At 35.3% G+C, this 18224-nt stretch overlaps 1 protein-coding gene across 3 annotated transcripts in view; it reads right to left on the minus strand.

Moving 5' to 3' along the window:
• The window catches only part of LOC139975116 (interleukin-6 receptor subunit beta-like), a 31107-nt gene that overhangs the window by 4354 nt on the left and 8529 nt on the right, over positions 1–18224 (minus strand). For 2 of the 3 annotated variants that reach the window (XM_071982757.1, XM_071982767.1), the window contains exons 2-12: positions 11814–11927; positions 10803–11075; positions 9648–9780; positions 7718–7884; positions 6748–6917; positions 5851–6004; positions 5368–5456; positions 4631–4763; positions 3812–3916; positions 1176–1511; positions 165–322 (exon numbers count right to left, since the gene is read on the minus strand). In XM_071982757.1, the coding sequence (XP_071838858.1) occupies positions 165–322; positions 1176–1511; positions 3812–3916; positions 4631–4763; positions 5368–5456; positions 5851–6004; positions 6748–6917; positions 7718–7884; positions 9648–9780; positions 10803–11075; positions 11814–11880 (1785 nt within the window). In that variant the 5' untranslated portion in view covers positions 11881–11927. Of the gene's footprint in view, positions 1–164; positions 323–1175; positions 1512–3811; positions 3917–4630; positions 4764–5367; positions 5457–5850; positions 6005–6747; positions 6918–7717; positions 7885–9647; positions 9781–10802; positions 11076–11813; positions 11928–15411; positions 15955–18224 lie in introns of those variants that run through there. The other variant, XM_071982749.1, reaches the window with a different exon arrangement.

Consider the following 18224-nt stretch of genomic DNA (forward strand, 5'->3'; position numbering starts at 1 on the left):
TACAAAGTCGAAATTTCCGCCATCCACAACAGGCAACAGTTATTGTGAAAAACATTGCCTCGTTGAATTTTTCTGCAAGAACAGGAGGTACGTGCGTGCTCCCTAGCAGCCGTCCCCCCGCCCACCCCGTCCCTGCTCAACTGCCCCCCTGAAGAAAGACTTACTTTATAGATGGAAGGAGAGAGTTGTGGATCCGGGGGTTCCACACAGGTATCCTTGAAGCAGTTCCAAAGGATGAGTGCGATGATACAAGAGACGATAACAGTGGTTGGGACAAAAATACCAACAAAGATGGCATTGAATTCCTCTGGAATAGGTGTTTCTAAAAGATAAAAAGGCACTATTATTAGATTGGTGGTGATACATTTTGGGAGGAAGGTTTAACGGTCATCACTTTTTGCCCTCAAATATACTTGAAAGTAAGCCATTTTTTTGCATCCTTCAGCAATATCTCCCATTGAGTACATTTTGTTGTAATTGAAGCTAGAATGGGAATTTTACTTCCATCAATTTGATAGACTCTCTCAAAGAAAGAGGAAAATGCATTCAAACGGCCAGCAGAGATGCAATTGAATATTGGACATGAAATAACCTGAGGATTTCATGCCTTTTAACTGTAAAGTTAAGACAGTAAGTTATTCTCTTAACATTTAACCTTTGGGGTACATTTAATTGGTCACCACATAAGCTTAAAGTTAATCACAAAGCATTTTTCTGACCCTCTCAACTAAGTTATCAACGTTGAGACACTACATTGTCTAATTTGTGTCATTCTTAATTATTCGGAATACATTTGTAGGGTCAGAGTCTCTAGAAAATGTACCTTTGAAAACTTCTAGCAATTTTAAGAGTGCTCAAATTTGCAGCCCAATACTCATGGGCCCTTAATTGTAAAATGTGACCAATTAATTTGAAACCTGAGGAGACAAACAGAAGTTTTACAAAAGGAAAACAAAGATGTAATTGCTCCTAGCAATATAACATCTGAATTTTAGCCATATTTATTAACTTTTTTTTAACTCTTAATTACAACATTGAATTGTCAAAAGACAAATTTATATTATATCACTTTTGAAATTGCAAACACTGTATCATCATGAATAAGTCTCTTCAATTTTTTTTTTCATTTTTTATTGGAGGGTCGGGTTAAGGTGACTCAAAGAGTATTAACTAACCTTTACAAGCTCCTTGTATCATTTTGGTGGATTTGTCCGAGTAGAAGAAATGATCGGTAAAGTTTTTGGTTGCTGCGGAAACCCAGACTTGGAATACCTCTCCTGTTGCTGTAAGTTCTTTACATTGTATGTTTACAGCCATTGCCAAGGAATCAGTACGCTCTAGGAATGTATTCTCTTGGTCTCCAGTGTCGTTAGATAAAAAGATGGCACCCCCTTCCACTTGTACCTCATACTCATAAATGAGTCCATTTGGACTGACGGGAGGCCCCCAGCTAATCGTCAGCAGGGTATTGCTCGACGCTGATGCGTTGAGGTTACTTGGAGGACTGGGCTCTGTTAAATGTAAGGAAAATCAACACCTGATTGATTAACGATGCCAATTTTATGTAAGAACTTTGTACCTGTATAGTTTTTCACATTCTTATGCTAATTAATCAAAGATTTCAAGTAAATACAGATGTGGTTGTCCTTGGACTGAAAAATACAAGATTGCAAGACATACTGTCAAAGAAACTGAACATCTCAAGACAATAAATATCATTTATATTTAAATAAATAAATGACAGAAAACTGTCTAGGAATTAGCAATATAGGAATCACCACCAAGGGCTGGAAGGCTTAGTTGGTATAGCGATTTTTGCTGAGCCTTATTACCCTATAATCCTGTTCTAGCCATACAATTCATCGCTCTCTTCCAATTGTCTAAACTCTCCCCAGACACTTTTCTGTTATTCACTCACTTATATCATGATATGCAACAAGTCAAAATGTTTCTTGAAAACCCTTCCCATCCGCTTTCTGGGAGAATTGTATCGAACGAAACTGGGATGTGATCCCAGTTATGCAAGATACTGTCGCTTCTGAAAGGTACCCCCCAAGCAATGAAATGACTATTACAGAGATTGCCACCAACTGAGAGCTGGCTAGTTCATGCAGTTAGCATATAAGCCTTGTTACCCAGAGCTCACTGGTTCAAATCCCATTATAGCCATCAACTAAGGGCTGGCTAGATCTTGCAGTGGGCAGAACACTAGGCTTTAAGTCTGACCCCCTGACTTCATTCTGGGAGACTGACCCCCCTGACTTTTTTCTAGGAGGGACTTAAGCCCCAGCAGAAGTATACATGGTTGTGCTCCTGCTTGCAACCAGCTGGTTTATTAAGAACTTAATATGATTTTACTTTGTTAAGAAGGCCCAGCATAGTTCTCACTGTTATCATGTAAAACACTATAGTGTATATGCAATGGCCAGGGCTAGTGCAAATCTAGCAATGGGATTACAGCTATCGTTACCAGAGTGGGCTATGTAATATATTAGCTACCCAATATACTGCTAGCTAGCTTATACTGCCCACTAAAGGGCTTATAAATGTGCTAATATATACCTCCTACTGGACTGTTATAGCTTGTGAGCTGTCCGATGGGGAGTTGCAGTACGTACTAAACCCCACTAAAGTTATGCAGCACTATAGGCTACTTCCTGTATTGAACAGGGTTTTAATTCATCCTGTTAAATGGATAGCTCACTAGCAAGAGAGTGAAGGGCTCAATCTAGCTCTTGGAAAGCCCCTTGCGAAAAAAGTTAATGTCGAGAGGAGTAAAAAATGTTAAGGCAAGTATGGAAGTGTTTCCACATGTACTTCCATGAATCCGATCTTGCAATGAGGATCTTCAGCGTACATGCAGAGGGCGCCTTCTTATTTCCTGTGATCATTCCTGTTCTGTTTTGTACAGCTCTCCAAAGATTTTGTATCTAAGTGCATACTGTAACATATATCTCAATCTATGTGCTAGTTAGAAAATATGTTTCAAAAGTTACCGTCTTCAATAATTATCAGAAGAATCACAGGTATTAGTCCATTACATTTCAGAGACTTGGATACAACTTTACTGACCCGGGTTCCAGGCTTAAACTCAGTTGAGAGGATGTGATTGGAAATACTGTACTTCAAACAAGCTTTCTGACTGGTTATAGTATTGGGCAACATTTCATTGCGCTGGTTATGAGTGGTAAACACTGTATGTTGGATCGAATATATGCCACACTACTGTATGTGTGAGTCAGGGAAAGTGCAGGCCCTATTTTGCCCAGAAGTGTCTGTCAGGGATTCATCAAATTAAATCTCTGCAGTGACTTCTGAGACTGCACCATGCCAAGTTTTACGGAACTAGAAAGGAGCGATACGAAGACAACATCTGTCCAGTGGCGGAGCGTCCATACAGTCAGGGGGGCGGATGCCCCCCCCCCCTGACGGACTCAAATGAACTGCTGCCCACTTTTGAGCTTTTTACCACTTTTACTTATTCCCGATTATTGACTTTTTTTTATCTCATCTACCTATTGACCTTTGTCACATAATCTGCAAATTAGCAAGGCCCGGAAAGGGTCATTTCCGGCGATCTAGGGAGTATCTTTACTCAAAAACTTTCTGTACGCTCCGCAACAACCTGTGCTGGCGCTACGCTTAGATAGTGTCAAAAGCGCCCCTACAGACCATTCTCGCCCCCTCTGACCAATACCCTTAGCTCCGCCAATGCATCTGTCGATTTGTAGGGAGTGACTGTAGATCCCCATTATGACACTACTCTCGTAAGAGATTCTTTCCCCCAAAAAAAATGTGAAACTAGACTCACCCATGGTTCGGTCTGGAATGATGTTTCCAAATTCAGATAAGTCGCCAGTACCATGGCTGTTGAACGGTTGCACTTTCACTTCATAAGTCTGGTATTTATCAAGATCTTTGGAAGGAGTATAACCAATGGCCAAAAGTTTAATGACTATACATGAAACTTTTCTTTTTTTCTCATATTAATCATGTGGTCTTGCATAACGATGGGTACATAATGTTGCTCACAAGGATGTGTCAATTGTACTTATCCTTTTCATATGATTTCAACAATTTAAATATTTTTTACTTTTTTAGCATAAAATTCATTTACATCTTCACCATCATACAAAATGTTATTAAGGATGTGATTTGGACCTAAAGAGGTGCAAGAAATGTTTTAGCATTTTGGATTTTTTGGTGCAGGCCACATGTTGTCATGGGTAACAGGCAAGATATGTAAGCTTGTGGGTTTGGTGTAATGTTATTAATGTGTCTGGAAATGTCATTTGTTGAGCAGTTGCTGACAAACCACCCTGTTTGATTTTGGCTTGACTTTCAAAAAGAGCTACAAAGCTCAAACAAATATTTTATAAAATTCAGATAAACTGATATTGTTACTGGGATTATACACTAAGAGTGGGTTTTTGAGCTGACTTTTTTTTGTATATTAAGTGTCACATTTTCTGCCATTGGATTACCATATAAACTGCCTACAAATACTTTAAATTCTGTATGACGGAAATTTCTTCAAAATCTCTGACATTCTAAAGATCAAAACATTTGACACTCTTTTAAATTGTCCAATTTGAGAAACATTTGATATGAGTTTGGAGATATGACTTACCATGAAATGTGGCAACTGTATGAGAGTCACTTTGTGTGTGTGAAACCAATGAATGGCCAGGCGATTTGTCTTGAGGAATAAGAGTTACCTCATAGCTGATGGATGGGCTTCCCCACTGATAATCAGGAACAGGCTAAAAAAAAATATATAAAAAAAACGATAAAAAAGTAAATACATGAATAAATAAACCTTGATACAACTTGAAAGGAAAGGTTAACAAACATATATATATATATATATATATATATATATATATATATATATATTTATATATATATATTTATTTATATATGTATGTATGTATGTATATATATATATATATATATATATATATATATATATATATATATATATATTCTTGATACAGAGAGTATTACTTCATTTGCTGTGATACTAGGTTGTAAACTATGTCATGTTTCCAAGAAAAAAAGAGTTCTAACGGCACAGTAATGATATGTATGTATGTGGCAAAATAATTGCAATATGTGACTGTAAACGTATGAACAAACCCAATGATCTGCTGCACAAAGTATTATATAAAGACAACTTCTTCACCTTTTTTCATATTTCTTCAAAGGAAACTAATATTAAGCAATTTAATTGAAATGATGAGAGAAGATATATATAAAGTACTATCTGTAAGAACAAAAATATTCTACCTTTAAAAGCCCTTTTTTTTGTTGACAAATTGAAGCTTATAGAATTATAAGATTGAGCTATGATTCTACGATACTTACATTCCATTCTAGTTCTACATTCCGCTGATGTTTCTTAGCACTGTCGAATTCAGTTTTGATCCTTACATCTGAAGGGTGGCCGAAAGGAACTGCGCATGAACAGAAAGGAATTCTCATTCTACAAAGTATGTGACGGATAAAACCATTTCCCCCAATTGATTTCCACTTTGTTACTGTTAGATATAGAAGTTTCCTGATTAGTTGCTAACCTCTTATAATGGTACCTATAAAAATGCTCCAAGATTGAAATATTTATCGTAATACACAGGTCTGTGAATTTTCTCTCTTCCAAACCAATTCACAAGACGTCTGGTAGACACCCCCCCCCCCCCCCTCTAACCTTCCTTTCCAAGCAGAATGGTAAAGTTTGCAGGCATTTCAGAATAATTTCAGAGCTAGCTCTGTACCTATAAAATTAATTAAGCTACCCGTAAAAGTGTGAAATCAGAAAATGCTTCTATTAAGTACTGATAAAGTACCTACCACTATGATTTGTGGTTGAGGTAGTCACTGCTGGTTCACTCCAGTACAGTTCTCTATTGAAAGGATCAGCAGTCCGAGTCCTAGCTGTAACCTCGATGGTGTACTCTGTGTAAGGAGTCAACTCATCGAGCACTATTGACTTAAATCCACTTGTCTGGAGGTAAATTTGTCAACATTGTGATCGAGTTGGTTAATATAAGATGTAAAGCAAAGAACTGATGAGAACCATTCCATAAATAAGTTACAAACACAGAAAATAAATAAATAAATTGGATATAGAATTCAATAAATATCTTAGACCTATAGCATCATCCGATTAACACTACCTGGTGATTAATGACTGTGTACACAGAATGATTCGGTTGCAATCAACTGCACATCGAATGATTCCCTTGCACACTGACTGCACACACCATGATTCGATTGCACACTGACTGCACACCGAATGATTCGATTGCAATGGACTGCACATCGAATGATTCCATTGCACACTGACTGCACACACCAATGATTCGATTGCACACTGACTGCACACCGAATGATTCGATTGCAATAGACTGCACATTGAATGATTCCATTGCACACTGCCTGCACATCGAATGATTCCATTGCACACTGACTGCATAGAATGATTCCATTGCAATAGACTGCACATTGAATGATTCCATTGCACACTGACTGCACACTGAATGGTTCCATTGCACACTGACTGCACACTGAATGGTTCCATTGCAATAGACTGCACACTGAATGGTTCCATTGCACACTCTGACTTACGACCCACCAGTAAAGCTTGGTGCATCCTTTTTGTGGTTTGCAACCTGTAGTTTGAGTTTGAGAAGCGTGGCTTTAATTAAGATTTATGTAAGATTAAATAGAACAGCTCTTTGTACTTACTACGTCTTTGCTTTGAGTACCATTAGTCGTTTGACTTCTGTAAAATACTCGATAGTCAAGGGAAATGTAAGGTGGCAGACCTTCAGGTGTAGTCCAGGTCACAAGTAAACTTATACGGTCGCCTTCCTGTTTAGGCACTACTTTCAAGTCTTGAGGTGGATGAGGAGTTGCTTGAAAATTAGAAGACAAATTTGAAGTCATTGCTGAGGGCTTAAGTATGTACACATCATGACTTTAATCATTAAAGGAGACATTAATACAACTATCAATGTCATCACATGCTTGTTCCCCCCCCCTCCTTGACCTACACACTCCTTATCAAGATGTGCAGGTAACCCCTGCCCCCAAAAATATAAGATACATATGTCTTGCCAGGAATTGTTCACATAGCCCCATTGACTTTGGGAGCCGCTTGATCTTGTACTTATAGGTACTTGCCTTTAGCTGCCATTATTCAGTATTATCTGCCACTTATAAGTGGCATATATGAATATTCATATATGAATCAACCCATACCATGGACATAACAATGGGGGAAAATAGTGGAAAATTGTTGAATTGCATCTCCTAATATCACTTATAAATTGCAAAACTTTGCTTCAATTTTACTTGAGTGTCTATCTCACTACTAATTTTAAGCTCGCTGTCATATGAATGATTAATTCGGTAATTTTTACTGAAATGAGCCAACACGAGTCCTGACAGTGGTAAACATATAAATAACCTTTGACCTGAATTTCTTAGTTAGATCCCCCCAGACATTTACTTTAGGAATAATGTATGCATTTCGGAGAAAGTTAAGTATTTTGACAATTTCTGCAGAAAAAAGAACTGGCAGTTGGATAGATAATTCCCCAAAATCATGAAAAGAAAATGAGAGGAAAACAAACAAAACAAAAGAATTAATAGAATTAGCATGTGAAGAATGTCAAAAGAAACTTTGCAGAGAGTAATTTATATATAAACTTACTTTGTGTCGATGGTTGAAACGTGTAACCATCATCTGTAAACGCATTTCCAAGACCGTTAGACGTCTTGACGCGGATGCAGTATGTTTCGAAGTAGTCATCGATACTGGTATCCAACTCACAGAGGTTTTCGCCAGAAGTTGGAGTGCAAGTCTGCCAGTCTTGTGTACTGAATTGAAAGGAAGATCCAAGTTATTAAAGTCCCTAAAGTAACCCCAGAGAATTAGAGATATTCCCCAGACTGTATTTCATTATAGAGAGCCTTTAAAGGCATTGAAGACTCGCCCAAACCGCGTGCCGCCCTCTGAAAAAAGTTGACTTTCCGTTGCTTGCAAGTGAAGTTTTCTTCTTGTCACTACAAAATGCAGACAGTAATGTAACGTGATACCTTGTTATACATCTGGACCTGATATGTCCATCGCTGCTATGTACACTGTGCTGTGGGTATTGACCGTAGCTGTATGTATTGACTGTACACTAGTGCCTAATTACCGACGGTAGCAAGCTGTGTGTGTATTTTCTGGGATCTATGGTGGTGTCTAACACTTCTGTTACACCTCATTCAAAACTAGGTCAGATCACCAGCATCAGACGTTTCTTTGTGCGCGAGTCTTCACTCCCTTTAAAGAATGTTATTAAAATACTAGTGACACCTCGCCAACCTGCCCCATATTCAGTACATTTGTTGTACATGAGATAATCTCATTCAAAATCTGTTGAAAATATTCTAAAAGTTCTTTTTGTTTCCAATGTATACACATTTGAAGTTTTGACAAATCTGGGAAACTCATTTAGTATGTGCAAACTATGATGTGGAGTGTTGTGCTCATCAAAATTTCTTATTTTAACCCCTAATAAGTTAACCCCTAATTTTTAACCCACATATAACATGTTTGAATAAAGTGTTGTTCCTCTTTTCAAAGAAGTACCATAAAATATTTTAAATTGTCTAATAGGCCACAAACCTGTGTTCAGTGTCCTTGAAATGAAGGTTGTTAATACGAAGGGGATGACATAATGGAAAATTAAGGCAGTCACTCTCTTAACATCATCAATCTGCATGATTAACTAATGTTTATTGATAAATAAAACTAGTATTAAGAAAAGACAAAAGGTCAATCTTTGATGGATTTTGATGGTAGTTGCAGCTATTTTCATGATTTCTAATGCCTATGAGAGAGATTAGGACAATGTTGTTCCATAGGTGTCTGTAGACCTTTAAGCATATTGATTCTATTTACTTAAACTCATGCAGAAGAATATAAGTATTTTTAGCTCCAGGTTTTCCTTTCTTGATTGCACGCAAGTAGGTAATAGCTCACTTGGGAATGCTTCACCTTAACTTTTAAAAATGAAGTTTGTCATGGCTTTTCAAAGCAAATACTAACATGGTTACGAAATTTCAATATTGAGTAAATTGGATGCAAGTTTAATCAACATTTAAGTCAAACAGGTGCTGTAATCAAATTACATACAGTAAGCCCCCCCCCCTCCCCAACCCCAAGAAAAAAAAATTCTTTGGATGAGCAATTATTATGACATCTTAATTAGAACAGACTGTCATCATTTCCAGGAAAAAGGAAGGTTTGATTATTTTTCAAATTGATCACGTTCGGTAAAGTCTCCATTAATGACCAACTTAAGTTTTTCTATATAGGTATATATGCCAAAGATTGTATGTACAGTGTATTGCTGTGTTCACACTAATTAACTCTCCCGTGCCGTTGCCATGGGTAACATGGACTTGGATATAAGAACATGCAGCCAATGTTTGCACTGCAATGCATAAAGTCAGACCAACATGATTCTTGAAACTTGTGAATTAGCGATCTAATAATAAATTTTGCGGTGGATATAGCAGTTGGATTATTATATTAACTCCTTTGGAAAATTAACTGTCATATAAATTGAAAAAGAATACTCAGTAATTACCTGCAATCTGCTTTATACTGCACTTCATCAGTGGTCCATAAGTTAGTGTCAAGGGTTGCATCATTCCACCGACAAATGATGCTGGACATAGTATATGCAGTGCAAATTAAATTCTCAGCTTTATCAGGTGGAACTGGAGAGAATTGAAATGGAGAGACATTCATATTGAGTATTATACATTTATGCAAGGCAAAATTAAAATTAAAAAAAATTAAATTAAAATAAACCAGAGAAAAACCCTTAATCATAATTAAGTAACACATGAACGTCTGGCAATATAATTATATCTTGAGGATTGAACAACCTTAAATAATACCGCTGAAAAACAAATCTGCTTGTACAGCAAACTAGCATAACTAATTAATCGTAGGCTGTATCAAAACTCATTAGGTATTAATTAAACTGCATGTTCATATTTACAGTCTAAACAATCAATGGAAACAGAGAAACGAGGGGGTAATAAAGAAAAGGAATAGAGAAGTAGCTTTCTCGTAAGCGATTTAGAATTTTCAGAACTGAAACGCATCACTCTTAGATCATAGTTTGAAGGCCAACATTTGATACACATGAGAAACAAGATCTCGGCCAAAGAGGGACAAAACATCCACGACCATAGCCACAGTCACATGCTCTGGCTTGGTATGACCTTTTCTACATGCATCTGTCACACTTAAATGGACAAACGTTAGTGGTATTTTAATAAATTTCTGGCTTTGCTGGCAAAGGGTGAATCGGAAAAAACAAGCAGAGGGGAATTATTGTTAATCATCTTCAGATTAATTACCACGTCTTCACTGGATTGAAAACTAAATTTGAGCTAACTGAAGTTGTGAAAAGTTGGTCTTTGTGAATCAAAAATTGTTCTGCAAAGACGTGATACCGTCTTAATTTCAATATATATGAAAATATATATATATTTATATGAAAGATTGGTGTTAAAATGCTCAAAACATCAATTTCAAAGGTTGAAAAACTATTGTTATGTATACATGTCAAAAAAGTTGTAATGTTCTTGACTGCCAACAGGATACCAAAATGTCATTTTGATTTGAATATTCATTGAAATCCATTTGACCAATAGGAATGGATAATTTAGATCACATGATGATGTATTTAGTAAAGGCTGACATGCAGGTTTAAAATAAGTGCACTTACGCCCCACACGGACGACTAAAGTCGGTTTATTGCTGTCCCCAGCAAACCCACACGCATAGTTTCCGGAGTCCTCAAAGGTGACATTGACCACATTCAGTTTGGAAATGCTGCCATTGAGGGCAGTATACAGGCTGTCTGAGAGTGTAACGCCATTCTTGTACCATAGAACATCTCCAGCGGATTGCGTTGAATTAGGAGTCAGATCGAGAATGCACTGAATGTTAATCTCGTTTCCTTTCTCCACGATGAGTTCATCGCTAGGAATGATCTCGGCTGAGGGGCAAAAGAAAATCCCACCATGCATATTTGAATGAAGAGCATTTTGATCAATCGATTCTTTAGGCAAAGTACATTGGCCTACATGTAGTCTGGACTGATCAGGTTTTTACTTTGCAATAAATATTAAGAAATCGTAGACCTATCATCTGCATGCCAAGAAACAAGAAAGGAGTTGAATCCTCCCCCCCCCCCCATCTTGCCCCATACCCTCTCCTGTACCCCTCTGCCTCAGCATGTGATGATTGGCGTAATACTTTTACGGCGTGAAACATATATTTATATGAGAATTGCAACAATAGCCTATTGTGTAACAAATAAAACAGATAAAAAGGACAAAGGGACAACTAGTTTTTGTAGACTTTCCTAGTTCATTGCTGTTTTTTGACAATGAATTAAGTAAAAACACTGGGATAGAATCCTTAGATTTTTAGAACAATGGAATTAACCTATTTTTTCCAACTGTGAGCTGGAACATGGAATCAACAGTTCTTTCTTTCGTTGGTTCATCACTACATGTTAACAAACAAAGAGTACATACATGGTATCATGGTGCGCTAATTCCTTCTACTAGTACTACGAATATATAATGCCACGGCGTACCTCTATCTTTGTCACGTTGATTATAACCCAGCAATTTCTTTTGTTTTAAACTAGAAATCTGGATGATTACTATGATTCACAATTAAGTTCGAAACCACCCATTCATCTGAGTAGAGAGGGGTCAACACTTACCGGAAATGGCACCAGAACTAGGAAGTGTTGTGCCCAGTACCATACAGAAAGCGAATACTCCCAGCATCCTGACTGATATTTTCTTTGTAGCAAGTTGTTGATAACAATTTCTTCCTGTCAGAAGGGAAATGAACAGGATAGTTTCATAAGCTATAGCAATGGAAAATGCCTTTTTACTAGGAAAAAAAAACCAAATAGCAACGTATAACGTTTAATCCTAGAAATTGTGTAGACCTGTATATGTATATATGTCAAAGCCTGTGGACTGTTATGTACTGTGTTCTGGATGTCGTATTTCAGGTCTTCATATTCTAATAAATTGTATACACATACATTACAATCTTGTTTACCTATAGGATTGGATTGTATTGTCACATATATGTAGATATATATATACATAGATCTTGATATACATATATATATATATATATATATGTATATATATATATATATATATATATATACATATATATATATATATATATATATGTATATATATATATATTTATATATATATATATATATATATACATATATATATATATATATATATATATATATATATATATATATATGTATGTATATCAAGATCTGTGTATATATATATCTACATATATGTGACAATACAATCCATTCCTATAGGTATATATATATATATTCCTATAGGTATATATATATATATATATATATATATATATATATATATATATATATATAATTGAAATTGTAGTGAGTTGGAAAATCCAGAACAGCTGACAAAACTTCCAGCCTCCACTGGGAGTCGAATGCTGACTTCCACTTTATATGCGCAGACCCCAGTATATATATTGAGATACATATATTGATATATATATACTGTATATACATGTATATATATATATATATATTGAGATATATATATATTGATATATATATATAAATGAATATATATATATATATATATATATATATATATATATATAGATATATAGATATAGATATATACATACAGATATATGTATGCTAATTACTTGTACCATACAACATGGTTTAGAAAACACAATGTAGGCATACGGCTGTTAAGTCGACAGACTCATATTTTTTAAAGGTTATAGCCAGTTATAATCATTCTAGTTCATTACCTTTTCAATTCTTAAATAATTAATATAACTTCGTGCTCAAAACAAGTTGATGGATGTGATTTTGCTTCAGATTTATGCCTGCTTAACTGATACAAGGATTTTCAGTCATACAATTTATTGCATTCAGTCATGCAATTTATTGCAATATATTGTTAATCAGTCACATGTACGAAACGTCCATCCATTAGTCTTCAGATTTGATAAATTCATTTTAAGGTATGAAAAGTTACAGATTTATGACAATATTGCAGTTATGAATTTTATAATAGGCATTTCGTTTGACGATGCAAATGGACATCAGGGGCTGAGCAGTGGGAATTGGGGAAAGTTACATAGATCGTTTCGACAAATGTAAAAACATTAGGAATTCCTAATTCTTTTATTACTGAGACCCACCTTTCATCGGAACCCAGCCTGAGTATCCAATTCATATCTGACTTTTTTTGGGATACGGCTGAGGTAAAGTTCGAAGTGATTATAAGGTATCCTTAACATTTAGTACTTACAGAATGATTGGGTATATTAAAATGAAGCTGCAAGGAGGTAACCCCTAATATTATTCACAGTCAAGTTTCTTTGTTGAGTACCCTATGACTAAAGGGAGTAATAATACCACCCACATAAGTGCCCCAATTATAGTCATAGATAGGGAGGCATATGGTTAATTCATTCACATTGGCCGCCTTATAATTAATTTCTTTTACAGGATTACTTCATGCATGTATTAACTGTACGTCTCAGAGTCCACATGAATCCTTTTCGGTTTGAACTTGTGCGATTGTGTATCCTACATGGTATTAGTCATCTTCAAAGCCTCATCTCCCCCACCCCCCCTCTCCCACCCTCACCAACAGTACCCTCAACTGTGTATAAGCAATTCTTGATGTTCAGTATTTCTTTGAGTTTGAACTGGCTTAACCCTGCCTGTGTTACATTAGACCCTGTGCTCAGATCAGATGCCGTTCGCAGGATCACTAAGCAGGACGCTGTGGTTTCTTTACCAAACGAAAAGGTGTGAAACCGAATACAATCCACTGAAACTAATGCACACAGTTACGAAGATCCCGTCAAATTACGCACACAGCGAAAAAACAACAACAGAAGTAAACAGTTGCCACTGATCCTGGGTCAAACCCTTTAGCTGGGTGTATGTACATTACAAATTTAAAAGGATTGTCTGGTGGCCCAAAGAAGTTACCTCAAAATATGATATAAAATTTTCCAAACATGTTGTTCAAGTATGAGATTGCTAAGGTTGCGTTTGACAGAGAAACGATTTTTTAATCGTTAAGGATAGACATTTCAAATATGATTTGAACAGTACAGAACGTGACGTCAGCTCTGCTAATGCAGATTGCAGAATAACTCACTCCTGCACAGTACCTACAGTAATCACAACAAAAACCGCTTTTGTATACAGATTAATTTCTTCCTTAATTTTTAGTGAAATTTCTTATAAATTAGATATGTTTTCAAAAAGCTGCCATATATGTAGTAGATTGGTGGTCTTTGTGTAACACAAGATTAGTTTGAACAGCAGACTCTTCATTGTTTATACAGTTTTAGTGGTAGACTGAACCTACTCAATCCCTGGGTTCGATTGGTTGGTTACGATCGGCTTTCACATTAAAAATTCAACACAGCCGCTCGGGGGTTCCGCACTGCGGCTCGTGGACTAATGTAACAGCTGCTGGGCTTCAGTATCAAATTGACATAAAATCAACGCACATCATAATTCAAACAGCTCCTGATTAATATGACCATTATTTTCCTGTGCATGTACAGCTATAAATAAACATGAAGTCGAGAAAGCCAAAAAAAACCCATCCGATTCGTTGAAATATTAATTGAGAAGTATGATCGAACCATTTGAAAAATGGTGACATTTTCGACATGTTGTTTGAATGAACATGATATTTACCTTACAAGTGAGACAAAGCTGTAGCCTTCCCAAGCCCCCCCCATCCCCCCCCCCCCCAAAGTGCCCATAATTGATAGTAAACGAAAACTGAGAGTGATAAGCAATATCCTTAAAAATCTTTGGGGAAATTAAAAACAAAGTTTCCAGATTTTTACCATCGTAGATCCTGTCCAATATATTTGTACAGCTCATAAACCACCTTGTTCATTGCTTCTATCTTAATTTATTTTGGTTTTGCGTTAGGGAAGACATAAAACCACATGACGTTAGCATCTATCTGTGAGAACATTATATAAGTTCATTTAGTAGTCAGAGAGAATTATTGTTTACCAAAAAAAGCCCAATAAATATACAGTTTCATTGGAAATTAATAATATTAGCCTCGAAAATTCAGGCAAAGAATAAGCAACTTAAAAACTACAGACTGCAGTTTTGTTTAAATTATTTTAAAGAAAAGAAAAAGGAAGGAGGGAAGTAAATAAAAAACCAACCCAAAAATCATATCAGTTCATAACTGTTGTTTTGTACATTGTACGAAAAGACAATTTGTACTCACCTGCGATCATAAAACAGAGCGGTTCGTTTGTAATTATGTTGGACTTCTCACATAGTACAGTATCACTTACAGTTGGTCTTGCAGTCAGATTTCTCTAACATTTGGTAACCCACTGACATGCTTCGCTAGTTATGCCTTTTATATTAAATACACCCTACCTGCGTATCTAAATAGTTACATTTTCCACTTCAGTAAACTAGGCTTTTATGTTCCACAAGCTGGGTTAAATTCTTGCATATTCTGTTTGCTGTCTAAGTGTCAATACTGTTCTGTATAATCCTTTTAACTTGTAGATGTCTATAAAACTGCACACACAGTAAGATCAAAGTACAAAGACGGAATTAATTTCCTGTACTGTACGACTCGGTCGGGACGTTGATAACGTGGTAAACACCGTACGATTAGAAAACTGAGAACACCGTCAACGTTACAAGTACCCTGTAAATATTAATGTCTTGACATAATTTATCAGCTCCACCAGTTTGTGTCAGTAGGAACACGGTATAAAAGACGTCAGTCAACCTTTTAAATTCTGCCTAATCAGGACACAAACTATATAACAGACATTGAACCCAAACTGTAAATTGTTGCATAAAGAAAACGTCAACCCCCCTTTTGTTTCTTTTCTTGTTAACATTTATCTATCCACACTAGTTGTGTAAACATTGCTTCAGGATCAGCGGTTATTAATTAATCAATCAGTCAGATTTGAAGGGCATTTTTTGGAGACATTTACAATGTTAATGTGCCATTCTGTAGTTTCAGAGAACGAAAGGACTCTGGGTGTATATATAGATATACATATAGATATATGTATATATATATATATATATATATAGACATATATATATATATATATATATTTTAAATATTGAACAACTATATATATATATATAGATATATATATATATATATATATATATATATATATATATATATATATATAGATATATATATATATATTGCATAAAGAAAATGTCAACCCCCCTTTTGTTTCTTTTCTTGTTAACATTTATCTATCCACACTAGTTGTGTAAACATTGCTTCAGGATCAGCGGTTATTAATTAATCAATCAGTCAGATTTTAGGGACGTTTTTTGGAGACATTTACAATGTTAATGTGCCATTCTGTAGTTTCAGAGAACGAAAGGACTCTGGGTGTATATATAGATATACATATAGATATGTGTATATATATATATATATATATATATATATATATATATAACTATGGATCCTACCTTAGATCGACAGTTACATTGACTTACACACTAAATTTAATCTAACCCTAACCCTTTTTTCTAACCCTAACCCTGAACCGACCCTAACCAAAACTTTTAAATGAACGTTTTAGAGGACGGAGAACATTATAAAGCTATTTGTGACAATAAAAAAGTGTCTTAAAATGGTAGTGAAAACATTAGGTCGACACTGAAATGTTGATCTAAGGTACACTGTTGACCTAATGTACACTTTTTTACCATAAACTGTCGACCTAAGGTACATATTATGCTTATATATATATATATATATATAGTTGTATATGGTTTTTAAGATATTTGCCTTCAAACATTGCTAATTCTCTGTAAATTGCTTCTTTTAGCTAAAATTGATGATGACCTTCAATGTTATCCTAAATTTGAATGTTTCAACCACTGTTTTATATAAATTCAATCGAAATACCTTGATGTTCTTTAACATAATGTTCTTTTTACAAAATATATATGTTCTGTATTGGATTACATTCAATTACATTTGTCATTGGCACATTTGTGACAGTGTTGTAAGCAAGTCATTTGAGGTCATGAATGTTTTCCATACATTCACATGAGGACAAAGGTGAGGCAATGGGTCTAGTCATCCAGGTCTCTGGGACCCCCTTTAACAGGATTCACTTACACCTTAACATCTTACTTTCATACATCCATCAACAAATTTACTGGTATTGCTTGTATAGGTAAGAGAGTTGTTTACAATCATCTCTGAAATTAAAATCAAATTCAATCTCAGTGGCTTTCTCTGTCAAAGTTCACTGTAGTGCTTCAAAAATAAAACCAAGAAATCCCCCCCCCTAAATAAATAATGATTACAAATGCAGCATTGGAAAATAAACGCTCTAAAATAGAAGCTTGCAAACCCATCATCATTGATGGATCTAAGTGATAAAGTTGATAGTAATAGACAATTCTGCCTTTTTTTAATTTAATTACTTATTAATTTTAAATTAATTTATTAATATAATTAATTAATAATCAATTTTATTTTTTACCTCACTTAGAAGATAGAACTATTTTGGTTTGTTCCAATATGGTAATTTCCAATATCTAAATTTTGCAATCTGGACTCACGGTGCTCTTCACTCAAGACATGTTCGACGCTTCGTAGGAGTAGGATGTTAAAACATTAATTTATTTCTTCTTCAAGAGAATATATCATTTCTTAACATAGACTTGAAAAAACAAAGAGTGTAACCACTGCTTTGGCAGGGCATCAATCTTACTTTTGGTATTTATCTAAGTTATTAGTCATTTAATTGAAAAACAATTTCTTCATGCAACCTATTCTCATGATAGAAAATGGAAAACTGCTCAAAGTTAAAGAGCTTCCATCTGTCCAGTTGTATCTATTAAAGCCAAATAGAGTAACATTATTATTGTGTACAAAAGGGGTATTTGTCAAGTTTTTCAAATTTCTAAATTTGCTCTTTTCATTGCAAACGATAGATTTTGCTACTGAATATTCATGAAAACAAGTTTCTGTCTGACAATATTATATAACTGAGTGAAGTTATCAATTATTTTAAGTTATTTCAA

The sequence above is a fragment of the Apostichopus japonicus genome, chromosome 2 (genome assembly GCF_037975245.1).
Source record: "Apostichopus japonicus isolate 1M-3 chromosome 2, ASM3797524v1, whole genome shotgun sequence".
Classification (NCBI taxonomy): Eukaryota; Metazoa; Echinodermata; class Holothuroidea; order Aspidochirotida; family Stichopodidae; genus Apostichopus; species Apostichopus japonicus.